This window comes from Eulemur rufifrons, chromosome 7, assembly GCF_041146395.1.
Source record: "Eulemur rufifrons isolate Redbay chromosome 7, OSU_ERuf_1, whole genome shotgun sequence".
Taxonomy (NCBI): Eukaryota; Metazoa; Chordata; class Mammalia; order Primates; family Lemuridae; genus Eulemur; species Eulemur rufifrons.
Genome location: NC_090989.1, coordinates 182,102,088 through 182,129,821, shown reverse-complemented (window position 1 = coordinate 182,129,821; position 27,734 = coordinate 182,102,088). Strand labels below are relative to the sequence as shown.

At 36.4% G+C, this 27,734-nt stretch overlaps 1 protein-coding gene across 2 annotated transcripts; it reads left to right on the top strand.

Moving 5' to 3' along the window:
* On the top strand, window positions 1-27,221 carry CRBN (cereblon). 2 transcript variants are annotated; one of them, XM_069473834.1, is made up of 11 exons: window positions 1-97; window positions 4,263-4,372; window positions 4,988-5,190; window positions 6,031-6,180; window positions 11,007-11,166; window positions 21,642-21,704; window positions 22,701-22,785; window positions 23,422-23,537; window positions 24,042-24,106; window positions 24,814-24,945; window positions 26,237-27,221. In XM_069473834.1, exons 1-11 carry the CDS (start codon window positions 31-33, stop codon window positions 26,415-26,417), a joined length of 1,332 nt encoding a protein of 443 aa, XP_069329935.1. In that variant the 5' UTR covers window positions 1-30; the 3' UTR covers window positions 26,418-27,221. The 2 variants fall into 2 exon arrangements, with proteins under 2 accessions (XP_069329935.1, XP_069329934.1); XM_069473833.1 differs by having other exon boundaries at window positions 27-97; window positions 4,260-4,372.
* Window positions 27,222-27,734: the final 513 nt, after the last annotated feature.

The following is a 27,734-nucleotide window of genomic DNA, read 5'->3' as shown; positions in this document are numbered from 1 at the left end:
TGTCCCATCCTCCTTTGCGGGTAAACAGACATGGCTGGCGAGGGAGATCCGCAGGACGCTGCGCACAACATGGGCAACCACCTGCCGCTCTTGCCTGGTAACCGCCTGGGGCAGGTGTCCGGCGGCGGGAGGAGGGGGCGAGGCCCGGAGCTGCTAGGGGCGCGGCGGGGCGGGGAGGCGGGCGGGCGCGCCGAGGCCGGCCGGCCCCGCAGGGCCGCACCGGGAAGCGGCTTCACGTCGGCCCCAGTCAGCGCCCCAGTTGTAGAGCTTCCGCCCCTGCTCTGTCACCCCAACTGTGGGCGAGGGCGTGTGTGGGGGCGGGGGTTCGCTCCCAAGGCAGGGACATAGTCCTCTCTATCCTCCTTGGGCCCTGAGCTTAGCTCCGAGGGAATGCTCTGAAACTGGGGGACTGGGTCAGGTTAGCAGTCATTAGTTTTCCTGGACTCTTTCCCTTCAATAAGAGTGACGGCTAACAAGTATTAAGCACTTATATCACGTTCTGAGCCCTGCAGTAAGCACTTGGCGTGCATTTCTACGTTTAATCCTTTCTGCATCCCTATTCGGATTCTGATTTGATAGGCGAGAAATGAATTAGCACATTAGTTCAGTGACTTGCCCAAGGTCACACAGTTGCAGAGCCAGGACTCCAACCTGGGTCTATCTGTCAGCATAGCGGGTATCTCTTATCTCCTTCTCTGGTCTATACTTTTCAGTATTTGCCCTGTTTTTCATAGGCATATACAAATATACTTAATTAGACATACTTAAGAGTGTGAATAAACTCAGTTTTCTCTTTCTGTATGTTTTGTGAAATGTTACACCTTGGGCTCGTGTTGGAATACTGAATAGAAAAAAGAAATGGAATAATTGTACAAACTTTTATGGACTGCTGTAGATAAGAGATGCTTTCCAAGAGGTGTGTCATCTGAACTGAGACTGTCTTGCTCCCTTCATTATATGCCAGTCAGTATGTTAGGTGTTGTGGGAATGAAAAGAGGTGTGATACACAATCTGTTTCTTGGTTCATAATCTAGGTGAGGCTACTGAGAATATAACTAGTAGAGGCAGTTGATTTAGGGCCAGATAAATGAATGCTATTTGGTTCTTCAGAGGGAGGGAGGGAGGGATTGTTCAGGGGTCAGAGGAATTGGAGATAAGCTTTGTGAGGTAGATCTGGAGGCATCCAAAACCATACACTTAGGATAAGGTGGTGGAAGATAAGGCCTGGGAAGTAGGTTGGGTCTAAGTAGTTGGGGAGCTTGCATCTCTTACCAGTGGGGTTGGGTTTTTTCTGTGTATTGCCAAGAAACAATATCAAGTTTCAAGTAGTTGCCTAAAGAAAGCTATGGTTGGAAAGTTAAGTTGTTCACTCGGAGTAGCATGGATTGAAAGAGGAAGAGACTGAGAATATGCCCAGCATATAGAAGGGAACTTTCCTACAAAAATAAACCACAGTCAGAGTCAGTGGTTGTTCTAAAGCCATGCTAACTGAATTGATATAAAGGTAAGTGTGCCAGCCTTCAGCAGAAAAGCTGAGTTGTTTTTTCAGAGAAATCAGCCCTACTCTGTATGTGCCAAATCCAGTGTTTGAGGGAGGATGTTGAATAGAAGAGGGAGCATACTGATGTTCTGTTGGCATTCACAGGATGCCTCTGCATGAGATGAGTCATCAGACTTCACCCTGGTAGCTCTAAACAGTCAGTGTGTGTTTTCTCAGGGAAAAAATCAGAGGTGAGAGGGGCCCAGAGGTGTGGTAGATGTAGCAGTAACGCTTTCCCAATTATATATGTGGTTTTTTTATTTGTACAGAAACGTTGGATTTTCTCTAAATCTATGTTGTCTGATTTGTTTTGAAGAGTAATTTTCTTTAAGTGCTCAGGAAATAGCTTTGTATGTGAGATGTGAAGAATCTATCCTGGCCAAATGAAACATTAATAGAGAAACATAGCAGAGTCAGGGGAAGTGGGTTTTAGCCTATTTATAGGAAAGGCTACTAAGGAAATTGTTTAGAGACTAGACTAAAATTAGAAGAGTTAAAAGGTAAACTTTGAAAAATATTAACTCCAGCCTTTGAGCTAATAGTTAATCTTTTGAACTTTCTATATTAGAGCAATAAAGTGGGTCTCACCACATGCCAAGTGAAAGCCACGCTCTCAGAGTTGTAAATACAAAGAATTAGATGCAGAACATCTTTCTTATCAATTTAGATTTTTCTTTATCTTTTTGTGAAACTTATATGTTCTTAGGAAAAATTTATATGAAGTGGTAGACCATTGACTGTTTGCATATAAGTTGAAATAATTATGTTCTTTTTGATAAAGCCTTATATCCAGGAATTTATAAGAATACATAGAAAGTCCATAGCAGTTACCATATTGAAAAACATTTGTATTTTCTGTTTCTTAGCTAGAGGTGGTTTGATTTAAATATGATACGATAATGATATGCATAAAAGAAAAAATGACTGTTTTGTAAAGACATTTTATCTATTTAGATGTTTACTTGGGGCATTTAAAAATATATGAACTGTGAGGTCAAAAAGGAGATTAGTAATTCTTTACCATTAATCTAGGCCAGGGTTTTCTAACCTCGGCACTCGTGACATTTTGAGCTGGAAATTTCTTTGTGTGGGGACTGTCCTGTGCAGTGTAGCATATTTAGCAGCATCCCTGGCCTCTACCCACAAGATAGCAGTACAGCTCCCTTAGTTGTGACAAATAACATCCCCTGAGGGCATAATCACCCCTGATGGAGAGTCACTGGTCTAAGATAGGAAATTTACGCATAGTTGGCAGGAAAAGGACAGACTCCCACTTAATAGAACTATATTGTGTAGCTTTTTCTGACTTTCATCCCTGTCATTGGTAACATCAGCTTTATAAAATAGATCAGCTTAGTTTTCACAATTTAAAAAATATGTGTGGAGAAAGCTTTCTAAGACATTTCTTTTAAACTATACTTTATGCTTCGTACTTCATGCCAGCTTTATTTTAAACCTAAAATTACAGAGCAAGGTGTGTACGAGAATGTTTACAAACATTTCATTTTTAAATACTGTCAGCCAGGGAAGTGGTGTCATTGGTAAAATGTTATGAAAGTCTCTCAGGTTATAATGATATCTTTTTTCAATTTTAATTAACAGATCTTCTTGCTTGCATTATTTCTTTTCTTCCTTTCTTATGAAAGAACTCCTTAAAATTATAAGTTTGAAAGAAACTTAGAGATGTCTTGTTCAAGCCTGTCATTTTTCAGATGAGGAAACTAAGGTTTAATCAAGTGGAATAAGTTGTCTGAGGTTAAAATTAGTTACTAGCAAGGGAGAAGAGAAAAATCTCTCATACAGAAAAATGACAAATAATTGATATAGATATTTCCCCTTGGAGGCAGTGGAGCACAACTCCTCACCCTTAAGTGTAGGCTGCACCTAGTGATTTGCTTCCAAAGAGTACAGTATGAAAAGGGGGGCGAGTAAGTTTACAGTGGAGAAACCTGACAGATACTACCTCAGCTGGGTGATCTAGGTTAACATCAGCAGGGCTGAGTCAAGTGGATAGTATGTATGCTTGATAATGCTGTGAAAATGGCACGTCAGTTTTGTGGTCTTCCTCCCCAAAATACATAATAACCTCAGTCTAATCATGAGAATTACAGCAAACAAAACCTAATTGAGGGATACTCTACAAAACAAGCTGACCAGTTCTCCTCAAAACTGTCAAGACCATCAGGAAAAAGGAAAGTCTGAGAAACCACCCCAGCCCAGAGGAGGCTAAGGAGACATGACAGCTAAATGTAATGTGGTAGACTGGGTGGGATGCTGGAACAGAAAAAGGAGATTGGGTAAAAACTGAGGCGATCCAAATAAAATGTGGAGTTTAGTTAATAGTAATGTAACAATGTTGACTCCTTAGTTGTGACAAATGTACCATACTAATATAAGATGTTAAACTATAGGGGAAAATGGATGTGGGATATATGGGAACACTGTACTATCTTTGTATCTTTTCTGTACATCTTAAGCTGTTCTGAAATAAAAAGTTAATTTGTAAAAAAAAAAAAAAAAAAAAAAAGGTAGCTAGTAATAGAGCCCAGCATAGACCCTGGCCCTCTGGCTGCCTCTCCACGGTGCTGTAGCGCTACCAGTTGCATGTGGTGTTTAGAAGAACCCGTTTTCTCAAGAAGGCGTTATGCATTTGAGAGGGTGCACAGCTTTGACATTTTCACATATCTTGTTTTTTTCTTATGATATTCTGTTTCTATAGCAGAGAATGAGGAAGAAGATGAGATTGAAATGGAAGTTGAGGACCAGGATAGCAAAGAAGCCAAAAAACCAAATGTCATAAATTTTGACACCAGTCTGCCAACATCACACACAGTATGTAATTTAATAACAGATCTAATATGATATACATGTAGCTGTTAATGTGAATTCCTAAAACCAAGTGACTTCTGTTAGGATTACTGGCTTTTACTTCAGTCTAGAAATTGTGGATGAGGATGTGGGCTATTTGCCATTAGATAAACCTATAACTGTAATTTTTAAGCAACTTAGTATTATGTCCTAGAGTAATTGTTTTGAGGAATTATTGCTCTCTTTATGGTTTTGCTAGTAATTGAGCTATTAAGTACTTACTCTCTGTACTACTGGGTACTGGGGTGTTATTTGACATACTACTATTTTATACTTGTCATTTGTGATATTTGGACATAGAGATGTTTCTTAGTCAAAATATTTTGAACTAAAAATGCTCTTGAATGTGCGTATTGAGAGATTCTTCATAAATGATTGGAAATTCTATTTCTAAGAGTAAAAATTAGATTAAAAACTAGCTTTTCATGTGGTATGTTTATATACCAAGTTTATTATTTAAATAAATATTTGTACCCTCTGTTTATATTCCTTTTAATCTGATTTGTTCTGTAGTCTGTTGAGCTTGTGTTTTTGCTACATATCTATCCTGACACTGTACCTATGTATGTTCTTAAATAGTATCTGGGCTCTGACATGGAAGAATTTCATGGCAGGACTTTGCATGATGATGACAGCTGTCAGGTTATTCCAGTTCTGCCACAGGTGATGATGATCCTGATTCCTGGGCAGACATTACCTCTTCAGCTCTTTAGCCCTCAAGAAGTCAGTATGGTTCGGAATTTAATTCAGAAAGATAGAACCTTTGCTGTTCTTGCATACAGGTAAAATTAATTAAGAGTAAATTGCTTAACACATTTCCTCTCATGTGTCATCGCAGCAGAGGTCAATGTTGAAGCTAAAGCAGACTATTATTTTGCATGTACAGAAGAGGTTGGATGAGAATGTGAGATAAAGAATTTTGTTGTGTAAAATTTTGAAAGTACAAGTTGGAGTGGTTTTGTTATTTTCATTACCATACTAAATCAGACATTTATCTTCATGCGCAATTTAACTTTCTAGTATTTGAGAAATTTCTAATCATTAATATTTAATGAAAAACATTTCTGGAATCTTAGTTTCTCAAGAGCTATCTTCTTTATTCAAAGAGAAACAGGGCTTTAATATTCTAATGTAAAGGATTACTTATCCAAAAGTGTGATTTGTTCTTTCCTTCTCTTTCAAAATTCATAAGTTGTACAGTTACAAACTAGTGGTAAATTGAAGCTGAACTTCATGTATCCCATGGCAAATGTAGGAAATCTGCGGTAGAAGCAGGAAATAAGTACAGGAAGTTCCCACCCTAGTACAATGCTGCTAATAAGCAGCAGAAATGATGGTCTAACAAAGTGAAAGAGTGGTGGTTTGGGAAATGAGAGTTTAAAACCTTATCAGTCCTAGATCATTTTCAGTGACTAGATATCTATCCTTTCCCTAAAATGCTCTAATTTTACTTCCTGAAGCCTCTTTATATCCCCTAGGTGACTTTTAAATAAAATTATACTAGTTTTGCAATGAGGGTTGATTACTATAAATTGTTTTTCCTTATGTATTGCTTTTGCCAACTTTGCATATTTAAAAGTCAAATGTTCAAAACTCTTTCCTTTTAAATTTTATCTTGGAAGTAATATACAGGAAAGGGAAGCACAGTTTGGAACAACAGCAGAGATATATGCCTACCGAGAAGAACAGGATTTTGGAATTGAGATAGTAAAAGTGAAAGCAGTTGGAAGACAAAGGTTCAAAGTCCTAGAGCTAAGAACACAATCAGATGGGTAAGAAATAACATATCTTAAAGCTTTGTGAACATCTTATAATGAAATGGTTTTCTTGTACTTTTTCTATTCTACTGACCCTTTATATTTTGTAACTTTTAACTAGCTGTTCTTTTTCCCTTCGAAGATGTAGTGGTTTCCAACCTTGCTGTGCATAATAATCACCTGGGAAGTTTTTAAAACTAGAGAAGCTTGAGGTCCAACCTATCTCCCAACCCCAGAGAGTGATTTAGCCTGGGATGAGGCTGCAGCATCTTTTAAAAATAATTTTCAGGTGATTCTAATGTTCCTCTAGGTTTAAGAACAGTATTGTAAATTCAAAGCAAAGTATCATTTGGGACACGGCTTTGGGATGGAAGACCTCTCTTCAGAGTGTAGTAGAGTGGGGAGACCAGAGGCCACTGAGCGCTGTGTGTGCTGACTGGGACAGCTGTGGTGTTTGCAGCACTCTTGTGATGTTTGAAGCCACGCTGGTTACACCTACCCACTGCTCCATTTGAACTGTGCAAGCCGTTTATATTTAGTGCCCCTCTCCAGTGTGAATTTTTTGTCACCCAGAAATGCTATTTACATAACAAGTGATCAGTAAATACTTGTCTCTGCACCCTATAAAGGTTAGAAATTCCCTGAGTATGCTGTTTTAGCAGTTATTCATTTTGACCCAGCTCTCATGGTTATGGTTTTTCACAAGTTCAAGGAATCCTATAAGTTTTTAAAAATCCAGTTCACCTTATTTTATTCTTTTTTAAAAAACAAACAAAGTAAAACAAAGCATTTATCTTGATCATTGGATGTTACCTCTAAAGGGAGTGGTTCTCAACCTGGCACACCCACTATGAAGTCCTATAGATACAGATTCTTGGGTTCCACCCAGTCCTAGTGAATTGGTCTCTGATCTGTAGCCAGAGTTGAAAATCTCATCAGACCTCTGTGTTGCACAGGTAATATCTTCTGAAAACATGGAAATTCAGAGTTTTGGTTTTTTGGTGGGTTTTTTTTTTAAAAAACTTAAAAAAGAATGTGAACTGCCTGAGGGAAAGAATTTTTTGTCTGTTTTCTTTACATAGTGGGCATTCCTAATTACTGAATTATGAAAATATAGATGGGTCAAGCAGCCTTTTGGGGCTAGAGAAAGTATAGAGGAATGAGGGATGGGGTTGCCAGAGCTCTTATGGGGTTTAAGTTCTCTCCTGGTACTTGCCTAAAACATTTATTGTGCAAACTCTTACAGCCCTTACCACATTGTACTTTCCTATAGGATTGTATGTCTCTCTCCCTCAATAGATGTGCTGCTTGAGAACAGTGAGTGAGACTTATATATGTTCTACATTTAGGACTGTGAATGTTTCATGAATGAAGGAATGAAAGAATGACCTCCTGAGGGCTCTCCATTGTGATAGTTAGCAAACTGTTTTGTTACTGTGGCTTTTTCTAACAGTTCCATTTTTAAAGTGCTTTCTATCCTCATACAATTTTGATTATTTGTGAATGCTATTTTCCAGAAACCATAAGAAAAAATTGGCTTGGGGAAAAGTGTATTTTTCAGACTGTCTTGACATCAGTGTTTGTGGAAAACCTCTTTTGAACACAAGATGGCAGTAGATCATTAACTCTGAAAACAAATCAAGGAGTATATGTTTGCCTCTAGTCAAGATTAACATCAAACTGATAGGTCTGGACAAGACTTGGAAAGGGCACATTCTCTGTAGCATTCCGTAGACCCACTGTTAAGTCCTCTCATAAAGGTATGGCTGTCTTAATTTAAAAGGCGCCTTTGAATGAGAGTTCTCTGTCTCCACCACTCCTCTGGTCCTGTAAACACCTTGGTGAAGTTAAACCATGAATATAATCTAGTGCAATCTCCACTTTTTCAAAATAAGGAAGCCAAGTACTGGAGAGGTTAAGTAATTTGTCTAAAGTTGTGCAGCTAGTAAGTGAAAGAGCTGGTTGGTTCTAGGACTCCTGACTCCCAAACTAGTGCTCTTTCCACTATACCAAAATTTCTCCGTAGCACACTTGAAACTCAAGCTAGTTTCCTTTTCTGCAGTAAAATCACCGTAGGACTCTTCAGAAATTCTCCAGTATTTCTTAGCATGTAGAGAGGAGAAGGGATTAATTAATTGGAATTATAAGAGAAGACCCCTTACCTGTCATAATTGAGACCAGTAATTGTTAATCAAAAAAGTTAATTTGGCCTGGCACCGTGGCTCACACATGTAATCCTAACACTCTGGAAGACGGAGGCAGGAGGATTGCTTGAGCTCAGAAGTTCAGGACCAGCCTGAGCAAGAGTGAGACTCCATCTCTACCAAAAATAGAAAAGTTAGCTGGGCATCATAGTGTGCGCTGGTGGTCCCAGCTACTCGGGAGGCTGAGGCAAGAGGATTGCTTGAGCCCAGGAGTTTGAGGTTACAGTGAGCTACAGTGACACCACTGCACTCCAGCTGAGGTGACAGAGCAAAATTCTGTCCCCCCCTCAAAAAAAGTTAATTAAAGTTGGAACTTACAAAAACTTACACATATATACCTTAAACATTTTATTTTAACTTAAAATGTATTCATTGGATGGAGCGACAAGATCTTTTCTTTGAAGTGGGACTTCAGATTAGATATGGCTTTCTGGATCATCTGCATCATCTATCTACAGTTTATACTTAACAGTTTTCCTTAAAAGAGAGATTCTAAATATATTCATAAGGTAATTTGAGTGCAGAATCCTTCCAGATTTGTGTAATTTTTTTTCCTACTATTAGAGTTATCTGTCCCTAATTTGAAAGCAATCTTTTATGTCTCAATGTTCCTTGAAACAATTTTATTTTTATATTCATATTTCACTGGTTTTGTAACATTTATATAAATTACGTTACTATAATCACATAACAACTGCCAGAAACAGGTTGGGAAGAAATAAAACTAGCTTATAGTAAAAACAAAACTCATCTGCTGGGGGAAGAACCAGCCCCATGTGTATGCAGCAGACCCTGGGCATGTCTGACGGGGGTAAAAGAGAGCACTCTTTAATTCTGCAAGGCAATTCAGACAGCTGTACTGCAGACTAATTATTAACATCATCTATAAGCCAGGGGTTTGATAGCATTATTGTTTTATCATAATGGTATAAAGTCTTACGCAACAGTTGGGTAAAGCATAATTCTTAATTCAGTTACCGATAACCTGAAAGAAGAATCATATTTCTAAAAATTTCTGTAGGATGGTATGTACTTTGACCTTAAGAATATAATTATCAGGTTATTTATGTTCGTGTATCAGGTGAAGAAAATGGAGATTTTGTTTGTTTTTAGTGTGCTCTAATAATATAAGAACATTTGTCCATAGTTTGAACATAGTAAAATATTTTAACATTTTCCAAAGTCATAAAGACATAAATTTTCTGAGTATTTTAATGAGCTTGTCAGGAAGGAACTCAAGTTAATAGGATGAGTCTAATATTATCATGAAATTAAACTTAGCTAGTTTCAGACAAACAGCTATTTTCTTTCAATAAATAAGTGGAAATATCAGAATTCCATTCATAACATTTTGTGGTCAGAACAGTAGTTATTATGAAAGAACACTTTAGAAGTCTTAAATATAACTAATAATGAAACAGAGACTTTTAATGTATTTGAATTTATCAATCTGACAGTGTTTTGCTCTAGCATTTGAATGTAGTTACATACTTAACATTTCAAAAGCTACACTGGGCCGGGCGAGGTGGCTCACGCCAGTAATCCTAGCACTCTGGGAGGCCGAGGCGGGTGGATCGCTCAAGGTCAGGAGTTCGAGACCAGCCTGAGCAAGAGCAAGACCCCGTCTCTACTAAAAATAGAAAGAAATTATATGGACAACTAAAAAATATATATATAGAAAAATTAGCCGGGCATAGTGGCGCATGCCTGTAGTCCCAGCTACTCGGGAGGCTGAGGCAGGAGGATCGCTTGAGCCCAGGAGTTTGAGGTTGCTGTAAGCTAGCCTGACGCCACGGCACTCACTCTAGCCTGGGCAACAAAGTGAGACTCTGTCTCAAAAAAAAACAAACAAACAAACAAAAAAAAAAACCAAAAGCTACACTGTAGGAGATATGCCTCACAGGAAAACAGCTCACAGGTTCAAATTTCCTGTTTGTATTAGTTTGTGATGTTTGCAATTATGATATTCTCAAGTAACATTTTGGAAATGATAACTTTATCATGAGAGTTTAAATAATTTTTAAGTAAAAGAGATAATATCTATATTTTGATCCTTTGAATATCAGAATATTAAAGTTAAACTTTTGAAAATGAGAAAAGGAACACACATAGAAATAAAGGCTACATGTAATTCTCTAGTCTTATTTTAAATCATCCCTGTAAATGGGTTCTTGATTTTCTTTTCCTTTTTCTGTCCATTGCTCAGGTTGCATGATTTATGAGAAAGGGTAGATGTAAGAGTTCAGCAGCATGGGTCAGGGGGTGGGAGGGTTGGGGTATCTAAGAATGTCTCAGAAATTAATTTAGAGGTATCAAGCAGTAGTTGGTTGTATATGATTTTTTTAATACTTTGTTTCATGTATAGACTCTGTATTTATCTGAAATGTAAAAATCTCCCTTTCCATTCTGCAGTGAGATTTAAAATCCATACCTTAGGTTATCTTTGGTTTTAACTTTGGTATGATTTATGAAATAAAGCTATATTCTGAAAATTTCTTAACATCGGCATTTGAAGAATATGTTTAAAAAAGAAAACTTTGAAAATCTTAGTATTTAAAATTATCAATGTTTAGAAACTTACAGTTTGAGTTAGTTTATCTTAAAAATGAACACCGTGCTTGATTCTCTTTATTTTAGAATCCAGCAAGCTAAAGTGCAAATTCTTCCTGAATGTGTGTTGCCTTCAACCATGTCTGCAGTTCAGTTAGAATCCCTCAATAAATGCCAGATATTTCCTTCAAAACCTGTCTCATGGGAAGACCAGTGTTCCTATAAATGGTGGCAGAAATACCAGAAGGTGAGAAACTAATTTTTTTATGCATCTTCAAAAAATGAAGACAGGTTGCTTTTTTCCTGTTTTAAGAAAGAAACACAAACAACTCTCTTGATTCATTCCCCAGATACCTTCTGTGGCAATATTCTAGCTGCGTTTGATCATAGCTAGAGCTTCTAAAAATTTCGCAGGCAGCTATTTATGTAAAAGCAATTTGCAAAAGTAGTAAAATGTCACACAGCTATTCTTTCCATGCTTATCAGTTATGTATTAATATATTATAATTTTTAATTCCACAGGAATCTCTTATTAAAATATGATCAGATCAGATGCTTGGCTGTTGGGTCAAAAGCATACATTACCTTAAAGAAAGAGAGGATTCCTTTGGGTTAGCACAGAGTAGTAGTAGAGAAATACAGTATGTTTTCCCTCTACCAGACTTCAGAGAGAAAAGCTTGGCTATTATTTTGTACATCTCTATTGACATTACAAAAAATGACTTGAGGCTAGGTGCTCTTTACAGGTATTGCTTATTTGGACATTAATTTTTCTGTATATCCTTTTGGTTAAATCATTCTTTTGTTTTAGGGAATAAAAAAGTTGATGAAGCCTGATTCTACTCATTTGTGAGATATATAGTTTTAAGTACAAAGTGGTTAATATTTGTGATTTCTGCCTAAAGGAAAAGATTACTAGTTTCTAAATTTAGAATAAATGGCTTTTTGAGGTTTATCTTTTAAAACTATGGAAAAATAATTTCCATTTTAACCTTAAAAATCCTGTATTACTCATCCCTTACTCTTTATCAAGTAGTGACAGTCTTAAATTTGGGTGTAAATCAGCACAAGATACTAATTAATCTGTATTAATGTAGTATAAATTAGGATAGATTATTCATGAAGGGGTCTCATACACTAGTCAGTTTACCACCACTTTTCATGTTCATGCAGTGGAATTCCTCCAGTTTTCAGAAAGAACTTGTGCAGGATAGACATCAGGCACATGGCTGGGTGTCAATTGACTTCTTGGTCTCATTATTCTGTATTTCAGCTGACCAATCTATTACATGGTACAATGTGTTTAATTACTGTTTCTAAGAAGATTCTAATAAGAAAGATCTATTTACACTGCTTAAAGACTATCAAACAACTTTAAACTAATACTTCTGAAGGTTTAACAATATTGATACTGCCTTAAGTTTCAGGCAGCTTTTGTATGGCTGTGTAATATTTCCTTCTCTGAACCTGTTACACACACTTGAAATATATCTTTACCCTTGTTTCTTGTAACAGAACATTGGGAAATTTTTTTCCCCATGATCATTTTAAATGGAATTGTTGAAGTAAGTATGTCAAAGATGATGTCAGTTTGTGGGCTCCAGGGAGTGATTTTTGAATTTATTAGGTCACTTTGTGCCTAATAGTGTGCTTGGTACTGGTTTGCTACTGAAATACTATGTGGTAAGGTAAGTGCATCAAGATGTTCCCTATATATCATCTCAATATTTACATAGTTGTGAATTTTAATTGTTGGATTTTTTTTTCAGGAGGTACGGTCATACCTCAAAGATACCGCAGGTGCAGTTTTAGATCGCTGCAATAAAGCGATGTCACAATAAAGCAATTCCCAGTGCATATAGAAGTTATCTTCACGCTATACTGTAGTCCAGTAAGTGTGGAATAGCATTATGTCTAAAATAACGAGGTACATCTCTTAACTAAAAAATATCTTACCGTAAAAAATGCAAACGATCATCTGAGCCTTCAGCAAATCCTAATCTTTTTGCTGGTGGAGGGTCTTGCCTCAGTGTTGATGGCTGCTGACTGATCAGGGTGGTGGTTGCTGAAGGTTGGGTGGCTGTGGCAATTCCTTAAAATAAGACAATGAAGTTTGCTGTACTGACGGAAAGAGTTCTCTTTAGTATGCAATGCTGTTTGATAGCATTGGACCCACAGTAGAACTTCTTTCAAAACTGGAGTCAGTCCTCCCAAACCCTGGCTCAGTCATGTCTTCAGGCTCCACTTCTAAATCTAGTTGTCTTGCTTTTTCAACCACATCTGCAGTTATTTCCTCCACTGAAGTCTTGAACCCCCTCAAAGTCATCTATGAGAGTTGGAATCATTTTCCTCCAAATTCCTGTTGATGTTGATGTTTTGAACTCCTCCCATGAATCATGAATGTTCTTAGTGGCATTTGGAATGATGAATTCTTTCCAGAAGGTTTTCAATTTACTTTGCCCAGATCCATCAGAGGAATCATTATTTATGCAGCTATAGTGTCACAAAATATATTTCTTAAATAATAAGAACTTGAAAGTTGAAATTACTCCTTGATCCATGGGCTGCAGAATGGATGTTGTGTTAGCCGGCGTGAAAATAACATTCATCTCCTTGTACATCTCTATCATAGCTCTTCATTGACCAGGTGCATTGTCAATGAGCAGTAACGTTTTGAAAGGAATCTTTTTTGAAAAACAGATCTCACCAGTGGGCTTAAAATATTCAGTAAACCATGCTGTAAACAGATGTGCTGTCAGCCAGGCTTTGTTGTTCCATTTTTAGAGCACAGAAGAATAGATTTAGCATAATTCTTAAGGGCCCTAGGATTTTCAGAATGGTCAATGAGCATTGGCTTCAACTTAAAGTCACCAGCTGCATCAGCTCCTAACAAGAGATTCAGCCTGTCCTTTGAAGTTTTGAAACCAGGCATTGATTTCTCTTTAGCTATGAAAGTCCTAGATGGCATCTCTACCAATAGAAGGTAGAGGACATGGACATTGAAACTCTGTTGTTTAGTAGCCACCTTCATTAATGATCTTAGCTAGATTTTCTGAATAACTTGCTGCAGCTTCTCCATCAGCACTTGCTGCTGCTGCTTACTCTTTTATGTTATGAAGATGGCTTCTTTCCTTAAGTCTCGTGAACCGTCCTCTGCTAGATTCCCCTTTTCTTCTGCAGCTTCCACACCTCTCTCAGCCTTCAGATAATTGAAAAGAATAAGAACCTTGCTCTGGATTAGGCTTTGGTTTAAGGGAATCATGTGGCCAGTTTGATCTAACTAGGCCTCTGAAACTTTCTTCATATCAGCCATAAAGCTGTTTGGCTTTCCTGTCATTATATGTACTTTTAATTTCCTTCAAGAACTTTTACCTTTGCATTTATAACTTGGCTAACTGGAGCAAGAGGCCTAGCTTTTGGCCTGTCTTGACTTTTGACATGCCTTCCTTGCTAAGCTTAATCATTTCTAGCTTTTGATTTAAAGTGAAAGACATGCAACTCTTCCTCTCTCTTGAATACTTAGAGGCCACTGTAGGGTTATTAATTGTCCTAATTTCAATATTTTTTTCTCTCAGAGAATAGGGAGGAGAGGGAGAGAGATGCGGGAATAGCCAGTCAACGGCACAGTGAGAACACAACACTTATCGATTAAATTCTCTGTGCAGTTTATGACACCCCAAAACAACTACAATAGTAACGTTAAAGATCACTGATCACAGATCACCATAACAGATACAATAATAATGAAAAAATTTGAAATATTGCAATAATTACCAAAATGTGACACAGAGCCATAGAGTGAGCACATGTTGTTGGAAAAATAGCACTCATAGACTTGCTCAATGCAGGGTTCCCGCAAACCTGGAATTTTTAAAAAGCACAATAAAGTGAACCACAGTAAAATGAGATTTGCCTGTATTAAGTTACTTTGATTTATATAGTAGTTCTTCCATGCCAAGATTGATAAAAATTCTTAACCATTTAAAAATCCTAAATCAAGTATTCTTGGCAAAGTTCTGAGCATGGGGTGAAAGTGTCTGTAATTAATTCCTGACTTTAGTGCTTTGTATAACTAGTTCTGTGACCTGCCCACGGGATCTTACAGTCTTGAACTTCAGCTAAGCAAATAAGACTGCTTTTTTAAATTTAATTTTTGTGTAAATTACTGATTAAATTCTTCCTTTTCTGTAGTTAATGCACCTCAGCTGGTTCACATTGAATTCAGAATTAGCCCTTTGCACCTGGGTTGTCACTGGCTCAACAAGAGCCAGGACAGACAGACCTGCAAAGACCAAGGGAGCATATATTTGTTTGGGACCAGATCCTCTGACCTTTCCCTGTTGTCTTATTTCTCCAAATCTTTCTGGACTCTCAACATTAGCCCTCAGTTATTTTCATATTCAGAGTTGCCAAGGGCTTAACGGAAGGTGCTAAGGAATGAGAGGCATAAAAAGTTTTAGGAGATACAGATGCCTTCATCCTGTGTATTTGTCACATTGTTTAAAGGGTTCTCTTGTTTAAACTTTGAGTAAAGTTTCTTAGGTTCTGAAATTTGGGATCTAGGTCATTAGGGCAAGAAAAAATTGCTAGCTGTTCTATTTTGGACTCCAGGTGACCTACAAACTCTGTTCTACTTTAAGAGACCACTTAGAGCCATTCTGTACACAACAGAAGGTAGAATTTAGCATAGGGAAAGGGGATTCCAGACCCCATTGGTAGAGACTCCATATGCAGTGGTACCATTTCAGGGATTTGGCATGCTGCACGTTTAGCTGGACACTAGCTTACCATGGGGCTGGACTGTGTAACAGTGCTTGTCTTCAGACAGATCTAGGGCTCAGTTCATTCCTCTCTTCATAGTGTTTTCTTGCATCTAACTTGTACGTTGTACCACAATGTGTTCTTCTCCATGTCTGACTAGTAGTTAAGATTGTCAGAGTTGGGAGATTCTTACATGATTCTGAGCTAACTCAAGCTAATTAGGTTGCTGTACGCTTTTCCAGCAGAAAAGGTACTTAAAGGATCCAGGATTGTAGTCATCCTGAGATATATTCAGGGAACCTCGAAACTATACACACTTCTGTCATTGAAAACTAAACATCCCAAATGACATGAAATAAAATTATTTAAGCTTCTCATGGTATTTCTGTGTAATCTTCTATTCTGACAAGGGAGTGTTACAGAAGATTCAACACATGTCTCTAACGATTAAGGAGTTAGGCCAGTGTAATGAGGAAACATTCTTTCAAATCCCACTTCCATCTAGAGACCTTCCTTATTCTGCGATTCAGGCTTTGAAACTAATGTTTACTTCTTTTCCCAGTACAGAGCCTTTCTCCATTCACTGAGTTTGCTGAAAGGGGATTTTCTCAAAGTGAGGAAACTTTTTGTTAACCTATTTGGAGTATGACTTAAATGTTTCTAAGTGTACATGTTGCTTGTCCAGACCATCTGTGTATCTATCTACAAAGGTTTACTATGTTAACCAGAAAAGAGTTGAATATGAAATGTAAAGAGAAATCAAATGTGGAAACAGATATTAAGAAAGTGGTTGATGCTTATCTTTCTAGTCTCTGTTAAATTTCAAAGCCATGGTTGCTCTTGCTTACCATACAGAACAGGGAGGAACTGTACCAGTTCAGAAGGGCAGAACCCTCAGACATGATCTCACAGATTAGCTTTTAAGTCTCTTTCTAGAGTTTCTTTGTGAAGATACAAATATTCCTATTTCTTTCCTCTTATTTACGCAAAAGGATACCTACTGTCCTGGACCTTATTCTCTTAACATTGTATCATATAGAACTTTTTTTTGTATCAGTTTAGAGAGCACTGCTTTTTTCTCTTTGAAACTGTACAGAATTCTGTTGTTTGAATACACTATAATTTATATGACCCAGCCCCTATTGATGACAAAGCTGCACTACATAATGTGTATAAATGACAGGTAAATACATATGGTCAATTTTGAGGAGTGGGATTATTTGGTTTCCAGACAAACACATTTATAATTTTGACAGATATTTTCAAAGTACCTTATTAAGGAAGTTGTACCTATATGTGCTCTCATTATCACTGTTGCATCCTGCTTCACAGACAATGTAGTGTCAAAGCTGATATTTGCTGATCTGGTAAGTAAATACAGGATCTTGTTGAAGGGTTAATTTGAATTGCTCTGAGAGAGATTGAGCACTTTAAGAACAATTTGTATCTCCTTTTTTTTATGAAGTTTTTGTTCATTTTTCTGTTGGCTTGTTGTATTCTAGTAGTTTTTTGTAATCTTTATGTAAAATCTTTGTAATTAATGAGTTCCAAACATTTTCCCTAGTTTGTCATTTGTCTTTTAACTCTTTCTGTGTGTGTGTGCGCTCTGTCATACCGAAGTACTTTTTTTCTTCTTAGATAGTTGAATTGTTTTTTAATGCTCTGTTTTCTAAGTCATAGCTAAAAATGACTTCCCCATGCACAGGAATGTGTTCGTTTTCTTTTTATACCACTATGGTTTCATTACTTTTATGTTGTAAATCCATATGTAGTTTATCCTGGTGTGAATTCCTCTTTACTTTTTTCCATTTTTTTCCCCATTGTCCCATTACCATTTTCTGAGCAGTCCATATTTTCCCCCACTGATTTGAGGTGCCGCCTTTATCATAGACCAAATTCATATGGTTTTTATTTTACTTTTCTTTTGCTCTGTTGGTCTGTCAGTCTGCTTACGTACCACCACCATAGTATTAGAACTGTTGGCACTTTATAGTTTGTGTAAATAAAATTAGGGCCAGAAAGCTCCTCACTGCCCTTCTTTTGTCAAGCTTTTCATGACTGCTATTGATTAACTTTTCCACATGAACTTGAGAATCTGTTTCACCTTGCTCCAGGATAATAATAAAGTAGTAAGAGCAATAATATTTGTATTTTTATACTAAAGAAGAAGAAAAATCTTGAAACCTTAGTCTTAGGCTATTTGTAGTCAGGTGCTTCCTCAGACAGACTGGTGATTTCCCAGGCATATCTTACGTATGCATTTGTGTATCTGCTGTTAGCTTTATAAGCCTAAGGAGGGGGAAAGAGCTTATTCCATTCCAGTTCTTACTACCAAGTAGGAATTTGGTAAATGAAAAAAAGGAAACAAAAGTTGGTAACTTTTGAATTATTTGGATAAATTATATTTAGCATTTACATTGCTACTTGTAATATAATCTAACACAATATGACCACTTTTGGTCACTATGTAGAGGACATCAATGATAATGATGTACTATTTATATTTAGCTTTTCACATTACTCTTCCAATTTTCATTGCACTTCAAAGACTCATTTAAATGGAGTTTCACAGTTTTTGAACATTCTACACTGTTGAGAGGCAAAGCTGAAGCCATAGTTATGAGGCTTAAAAGTGGAAGAAAGTGATGGATTACCTCCAGACAACAGAGATTCATTTTAAGGGCCTTTATGCCTGCTTTCAGTAGTAAATCCTATTCCCAGAGTGAATAGTACTTCACTGGAGAATCAGTCATTGGTCACTTTTAAGTGCCTAAACTTTTTAGCTAGTATTAAAATTTTCTTGAGGTGTAACTCTTTTATGATATAAATCATGGTGTTGATATATTCAAAGAATGCCCATAAATTGCTGGAACTTACCATCAATTTTACCCAGATTTAAGACAGGAGCCTCTCCTATTGTGCCAGAAAGCTAAATGGGACTCTTAAATTTGAAGATATTGAAGAGGCTTAAATTTTGCTAGTTGCTCTGTGAAAGCTAGCTAATCTTCTCTGGTATACTTCTCTTCAGTTGTATGGTTGACTGTACAAAACACATCACAGATATTAAGGGTGTGTTAGCATTTTGATTTGTAAGTAGAACTTTTAGAATCTGTTGGGATAATCTAGTAAAGAATTTTAGAGGTGTTATCACCTAAAAATAAGGGAACTCTGAGATACCTGAGACTGCTTGTTCATGGTGGGTGGTGGCAGAGTGAGTGGCAATGGCCCTGACCCAGTGCATTGCTCTTAATTTAGTAGCATGCCATATTCTGTTTTCTTTATAATTGGAATTTATTTATATGTGAATAAATTATTTTGGCTTCTCTTTATCTTGACGTGGTTGCCAAATAAGATTACACCTTTGTACTATACTTTTGTACACTTTCTGCTACAAAATTGATGATTCTATTTGTGTAAAATATGTTTTAATGACTGAATTGGGAGTATGTCAGTCAGCCAAACTAAAACTTTCTGTTGAGTCTTTGGCATTTTGTAATTCTAAGAATATGTAATTTTAGAAAGTAAGCTTCTCTCCACTAAAATACAAGCTCCACAGGGCAATGATTTTAGTCTTTTTTTATTTGCTGGCATATCCTAAATGCATAAAAATAATGCCTGACACATGTTAGGTGCTCAGAATATTTGTCAAATGAATGATGGTTAGAGTCAGACTTCCTGTGCAACTCCTAGCTCCTCCCAATTTACTGACTTCATGACCCTTGGCAAGTTATACCATCCTTCTGTGCCTGTTTCTTTATCTTTAAAATGGAGATAATATTACCAATCTTACAGTATTCTTATAAGATGTGAAATTCTTGGCCCAGTGTTAATGGTTGGCATTGCTGTTAACTGAATATTCAGAGTTATCTGATGTACTGCTGGTAGTGGTTTTTTTTGATTCCGTAATTGGACTGTGCCAATAATCCCTAGCATTAGGTATTTGGTCTTAAAAATAAAGGGCAGTCCCGGAGTGATGGTTCATGCTTGTAATCCCAGTACTTTGGGAGGCTGAGGTGGGAGGATCACTTGAGGCCAGGAATCCAAGACCAGCTTGAGCAACATAGCAAGACCTTGTCACTACAAAAAATTTTTTAAAAAATTAGGTGGGCATGGTGGTATGTACCTGTAGTCCTAAACACTTAGGAGGCTAAGGCAGGAGGACCTGTTGAGCCCAGTTCAAGGCTGCAGTGAGCTATGATTGTGCCACTGCACTCCAGCCTGGGGTGACATAGTGACTGTGTCTCAAAACAAACAAACAAACAAACAAACAAAAAAAACCTTATTGGAGAGTACCTTGAGGCTCTTCATGGTCTGATGCCTCAGGCTTGAATCACTACCTAAGTATGTGCTAGAAGGCCATCCCAGACCATCTCTGAGTAGCCTCAGATATAAGGAGGATTATATTAAACCAAAAGTTTTTCTCATTAAAGAATCCATTGGTTTGAGCTGTAGCCCATGGACATTTCAGAACAAATGTGTCCTCTTCCATGTAGTAATTCCTAAAACATTTTAAAACAAGTATCGTGTCCTCTTGAGACAGCTCCAGACTAAACGTCCCTGTTAACTCAAGACATTCTCTTCTTTGACAATGAAAGTTCCCATTTCTGACCTTCACAGAATAGAGTAGCATTCTTATCTCTTTTCTTGGATTCTGGACTTCCAATATAGCTAGAATAAGATGGGGGCGGGGGGTGAGGAGTAGGGGACGCGAGCTGTACAGCTCACTACACAACTGTACAGCACAGCTCATAACTATCAGCTGAGTCCCCACGTCCGTATGTGTGCTGTGTACCACATTTCCCCATTTCATACCTGGTCACTGATCTCACACACACGGGCAAGATAGGATCTTCCTTACCTTGCTTTTCTTGTTCTGGTCTGTTAAAAGTCCTTTTTGATCTACCTCATGCCTTTTCCCTCCCAGTTTCATGTGTCATGTCACGTATCAATGAACAGGTTTGTTTACAATGAAATTACAAACATTTGTACATATGTAGGTTTAACATGCCTCATTCTTTGATCACTTGCAGAATATTCCCCAGTATAAACACATTCTAATGTACTTAACCATTATCTTGTTGATGTTTAGGTTGTTTCCAGTCTTGCTGTCGACAGCACTGCTGCAGTATCCTTTCAGTCATATTTTTGTGTCCTGTAGATCATTTTCTTCTCATTCAAAAATTATTTGGTTATTTTGGACATTTAGTCTTCAAAATGAACTTTAAATTATGCTTATAAACTCCAAACTCATTGGTATTGCATTGAACATATATTTTGAGGACTGATCTCTTAACAGTATTGAGTCTTCCCATCAAATACTGAAATTCTGCAGGAATTTAAGTGTAATTCACATTTGTATGTGGATTTAGGCATGCTTCTGTAATTTGATCCCAAATTACAACAATTGGAGGAGATAGGTAATGGGTTCTCCTCTCCGTGAATTTTATGAAATGGGGAACTTGATCATGAAGTCTGAAGTATATGATCATTTTATTCTTCTTGAAATTATATCACTTCCTATGTTTGCCCTTCTAATGATTTAGTTGAGACTGCTTTAAAGTTTTTACAGGACAATTTGGATTGTTTTTTGAGGGTTTCCCATAGATACTGGACAGGTAATTACTGGTATAGAGGCAATGTGGTCATAATAGAAGTATGTTACTTAGTTATTCTTCAGGTTCGTCTTATTTTGACTAAGTTATCTTTAGCATCGAAATGTTAATATTTGAACTTTTCAATGGGAATCAAGATTCTCATTACAGTGTATATTTGAAGGCTACGAAAACATGATTTCAAACTTAATGCATAGTCGTCCATTATGGGATTATCAATTTTTTTAACTTTTTTAAATTAGAAAAGGTTTTCCTGGGCCTAAATCATTTTTGAAATGTTGCTCTTTCCATCATTAGAATCTTTATTCTGTGGAGTTTTTAAGTGACTTTTTTTTTTGTTTGTTTTCAGAGAAAGTTTCATTGTGCAAATCTGACTTCATGGCCTCGCTGGCTATATTCCTTATATGATGCTGTAAGTAACTTACCTTAAATATTTTGTTATCTGTAGTAAACCATATCATAATTAAGGGTCAGAGCTAGTGCCATTTGTTACATTTAGAGTAAAATGGGCAGGAGTTAAGAGATACTGCTGGATAGACTCTGCCTCTTATTTCTGTAAGTTTTAGTTTTTCCAACAGTTTCTAGTGGCTTATAACTTAAGATACTGTAAGACATGTTAGTGTTTATTAAGCATTTGAAAATTTTGGGGGCTAAGTGGCAGTTAAATTTAGAAAATTAAAGAATCCTTAAATATGTTTTGGTTTTTCTCTTAAAAAGTATTACATCTCTATGGACCTATAAAAAGGGGATAATGGTAGCTATACGCATTCAGCAAACATTAGTCATCTCCCTTAGTGAATCCCTTTGCCCATAAATCTGGAGTCCTGGGAAAACTAAACAAGTTTTGAGCACTTATGACATGCATGACACTAAGGGAAACTGCAGTTGGTCTGTTCTTTAGTGGCTTGAGCTATTACAAAGATACACTATACAAGAGTATTTTTTGCATATGGTTGTGAAATATTGAAAACAGTTTTATATAGTAAATAGGTGCCAAGTAAGGTACATAGACAGCAAATGCTAGTGCAATTTATAGGTGCTATAATCTCTGAACTGCGTCAGAAAAGGCTTCATAGCAAGCAGAAGAGAGGTGAGATAGTTCCAGGCAGGAGCATAGAACCGCATCCGCCAGGCACTTAGGAGCAGTGTGCCCCTAGGGTAGACAGACTGTCCGTGAGAGAGGCCTGGAAAGCCAACTTAGTGCTGGGGAAAGGAGCTGAGACTTGATCATTTCTGCATAAGAAAATGGAGACATTTAAACCGGGACTCGGATGGGACCAAGATCTTACCGCATAGTGATAAATTGCTACCAATATATTAGTTTTATTTTAAAAAAATGAGTTGAAAAGCTGATAGTAAATTTTAATAAGCTTGTGAAGTTTATTATGGCTCCTTTTGTTTTAAAAAGGAAACCTTAATGGATAGAATCAAGAAACAACTACGTGAATGGGATGAAAATCTAAAAGATGATTCTCTTCCTTCAAATCCAATAGGTATGAAAAGTTATTTTCCTGTGGCAGAAATAGCAGTGTTTTTTTTTTGTACTGATTAATATTTTAATTGAATCTGAAAAGCATACACATTTCCTTTGCTTTGAGCAGTTGAAAAAATGAGTGGTTTTTAATTGTACCAAAATTCTTAGAGTCTGGGAACATCCGATTTTAGGCAAGTTTACCATGAAAAGTTCAACTTGCAGTAAGTGGCTCTCCTCCAAAAACACTTCCTGAGTGTAAAGACTCTCCTTTCCCTGCTTTTTAAAAGAAGTGACCCTAGTTCCAGGACTTTACCTTATTTATATATAATCTCTGTATCTGTTTACAAGGTATAGTTTAATTATTTTTCTAGTCTCTTGGCAAATAAGTGACTTCTATGGATTCAAGTTCATATTTCACATTAAAAAAGACATTTACAAAAAAACTCATGTATGGAAAAAAAAGTTACATTTAGGGCTTCCTAAGAATATATACTTGATAACTGGTATATTTTAGTATGTTTATAATTGTATAAAATATGTGTTTGGGGAACCCTGTAGAGAAGGGTTTATTTCAAAAGGACATTATCTTATTCTTAAGTTATCTGATTCTTATCTGACTCATGAGTCTAAAACTTGAAAACCCCATGTCTTTAAGATTTTTCTTACAGAGTAGCTGCTTGTCTTCCTATTGATGATGTATTAAGAATTCAGCTCCTTAAAATTGGTAGTGCTATCCAACGACTTCGCTGTGAATTAGACATTATGAATAAAGTGAGTAAAGTGACTATGTTTGTGATGCTTGTGTTTAGGCAGGCTAGAGAACTAGGATGGATTGTTGAGAGAGCTGTCTGTTGTAGAGTCTAGTAATGTAGTTGTACAATTAGGAAAAATTGTTTAACCTGCCATAATTTACATTTAAAATATTTTAAAGTATAATTTAAACATTTCAATCGGGTTCATGCCAACAGAAGCTCAAATTGGTTTGTATTTTTCAAATATGAATACCTTTATCAAACTTTATGAAAATATTTGATTTCTACATGGAACATCTGTGGTTATATATCACTATTTCTTTATCATAAGAGATCATTTAGTTTTGTAAGTGAAATATGTGGCAGATCTCAGGTTCAGTGTGTTTCTTGTTCCATCTTTAAAACTAAGTTTTTGAATGGCTGGACGAAAAACATATTTAGAAGTTTCTTGATGAGCTATATAATTACATAATAAAACAAGTGCCTATTTTTCCCACTGATAATTTTCTCTTAAATTTTGTAGTGTACTTCTCTTTGCTGTAAACAGTGTCAAGAAACAGAAATAACAACCAAAAATGAAATATTCAGGTAAGATCTATATTATATTTTTAGTATAATCCTGAATACATTTCCAACCACCTTATCAGAATTATTAATATACTCAAGACTGTATTTCTATTTTCCATATATTTCCCTCTAATACCTAAAAATTATAAATATTCAGCAAATGAAATATGGGAAATTAACTCAGATTTGGTTAAGACCATCTTTCACATTAGGTACTCATAGGAACATGGATATGTCAGGGATTATTTATAGGTAATATGCATGGTAAAATAAAACAACTGAGCAGTCCTTGTGGAAAATCTATATATTACAGTATCTTAGAAATTTATAGACATGTACATACTATATGATTATCGTAGTAATTAAGGACCTAACACGGATGCCTCAGGCAGTATAATTCAATCACTGGTTTTGCCTTGTAAAAGCAAAGTAGAATATGCTTCTGAACACATACTGATGCTGTGATATAAGTGTTTGAAAATGATTTTATGATGAATTCATCAGAATTATACATCAAAAAGGTAAAAAAAACTGCAATCTGCAAAATAATCAGCTGTACAAGGATGACCATACAAGACCTTTTTATTGTACTAACATTACCCAAAACTAAAAGATTAAAACCTGTAGCTCATTCCTCATTTCTTAGTGATCTTTAAAAAATCTGTCCATTTAGAATTAGACCTTTTTCTTCATTTTGACTTATCCTCCCTGTTGACTCTTTGTTGCAGTTTATCCTTATGTGGGCCAATGGCAGCATATGTGAATCCTCATGGATATGTGCATGAGACGCTTACTGTGTATAAGGCTTGCAACTTGAATCTGATAGGCCGGCCTTCTACAGAGCACAGCTGGTTTCCTGGGTAATATGATGGCGGTGGTTGCGTTTTGTTTTGTTTTGTTTTACTTTAATTGAGCAGAAAAACCCAGAGTCCTAAGCAGAGTTGCTAGAATTATATAAATACACAATGAAATGAATAATTATATTTAAATGCTCTTCATTCCATAAATAACTAGAAACATCTATTACACTTTTATTGAAGGTGAAGTTAGGGCAAAAGCAGGTTGGTAACTGCAGTTGTCCTGAAATTACTATATAGTTAACCTGACATTATTTCATTTTTCTGTCACGTCATTCTGAAAATCAATTGTCTTATGGCCCAGTAAAATTATTTCTATATGGACCTTATTCTATAATAATGTGTAAAATCAGAGAATGTTTCTCAAGCAGTGATAGACTGAGAAGGTGCAGAAACTATTGAATCATGCTTTTCTTTCAGTTGTTGCATTTTTTTTTTAGCCTATTGATTCTCAAAGTATGATCCTGGGCCTAGCAGCATCACCTGGGAACTTACTAGATTCCCTCAGCTGTATTATCTTCAAGAGCCTTATTACTCGATTTTTGTTCCAAATTCTGGGTCAGCCTTTTATTTTAAAAGAGGTGGGGCGAGTAGGGATGATTAATTAGTCTCACTATTGGATTAACTAGGACTGTGTCACTTGGATTGTCCTATTTTATTTGTCACCTTTTGTAAGGAATAAAACTAAAATTAATTTGTTAATAAGGAAATGGTTGCAATTACATGGTTAGTATTTCTGGTTCAACTGACAAAATCATTCATGTTTTTTAATAGATTTTAAATCTTACATGAGACATGCCCTTATTCCCCTGTCCCACTCAGTTGAACTCAGGACAAAAGTGCATATTTCTACAGATGGTGGTGGTTTTCTAACTTGACTGCAATACAAAACAAAGGCAAAGCCAGTGCAAGTTTGAATGTGGTCTTGGCAACCAGAAGTTTGTATAAAGAAATCTATATTAGTTAAGATCCCTCGTTTTCTCTCTTTATAGTAGAGGAAAAATTTAAACAGCTTAAGAGCACTAAGTTATATATATATATTCATATATATAAAAATCAAGTATATGTAAAAATATATAAAGATTGATATATTACCATATGAATTGTCCACATTAGAAAATGCTTTTATGAGGTTTGTTTCAGGGAACTTTATGGATCAAATCTCAGCTCAGAATATTCTGCTTGCCTTAATCCTTAGAATTTGGCTGTAAGATCTATCTTCATAACAGTTTTATATGATAGGCTTGGGGTACAGAAATGTTTTCTTAGCTGCTATCTTTCTTTAATTTTATAGGTATGCCTGGACTATTGCCCAGTGTAGGATCTGTGCAAGCCACATTGGATGGAAATTTACAGCCACCAAAAAAGACATGTCGCCTCAAAAATTTTGGGGTTTAACTCGATCTGCTCTGTTGCCCACAATCCCAGACACTGAAGATGAAATAAGTCCAGACAAAGTAATACTTTGCTTGTAAATAAATACGGTAGGGATAGAGTTATCTAACTATTTGGTATTCTAAAATCATAGCCTCTGATACATACCTAAGTAAATACAACATGGAGGGTTGAAGTTTCCTAGTCAAACTGTATATGAAGATTTAAGTTAAAGTATACTTTGGAGAGGATGAAAAGCAGTCTAGAGTACAAGTTTGGTTTCAGGAATATCCACTTCAGTAGCTTGGTGCCATTATCCTGTGGAATCTGGTATGTCTGGTAGCATGTCATTTGTAGGACATGAAGATACCTTTGAAAGTGATGAGACTGTTACCTGCACAAAGCATTGGAAGTTCCTACAATGTGAAACCGTTTGATCACGATGTGTGGGACATCAATCTGCACCAGTGCTCCAAATGGCAAAAGCGAGGGTGCCAAGCACAAGTACATGTTCCTTTTTGCAAGAGGCCAGGCAATGTGTGTTATTTTTAAAGGGCTTTTGTTCCTTTCAATTTTCTTTAGCTTCTCTGAGATACTGATTTGTAAATCTTGAAAATATTAAAACATGCAGTTTGAGCCCCAGAATGAAGTTTTCATTTCCTTTGTGTGTGTGTTAGTGAAAAACAGTATTTTGAAAACAGTATTTTGTATTTTTGCTCAGTATTTGTTTACAGTAACCCTGATTATTCTGTTCCATACAAAAGCTAAAAACTAAATTTAAACTGCTGTGGGGCAGAGATGCCAAAACACGTCATCTGTCTCCCCGCCTACCCCACCCCCATACAGGACAGAAGTGGTACTGTAATTTTGTTCAATGTAAATTGAAGAAAATCTCTAAACTTTAAGAGCAAAACTAAAATATACCTAAAACATATTTTTATTTAAATAATGTAAAATATCTACTCATAAGCAAATAAGGTGTACGAAATAATTTTTAAGATAAAGTTCTAGATACTGCTTTGCAACCTACCTCCTTACTTATTCAAGGGTTTAGTGGATCCTTTCACATTTGTGTAATTAACTTTGGTTTTATTAATACTCCTTTGCTGTTTTATGTAATTTATAGCAGGAAGAGTTAATCGACTATAAATAGACTTTAATTTCTTCATGTTTTTACCAACTTTGAAATCAATCAAATTAGAGTAAATGAAAAGCAACTCAAGAATGCTGCTATTTAGGATATGCCCCTGCTTTATTTGATATGCCCAAGATTGTCATTTTATTTTCTAAGCTCCACTTTATTATTACTATTAATAGCTTTGGATTTATATGCGCTCACTAGGTGTTCATAAGTACACTGCACTAAAACTTATTCTAGGGAGTTCTTTTCAGTAGCACAGTACTTCTCTGTAGACTGA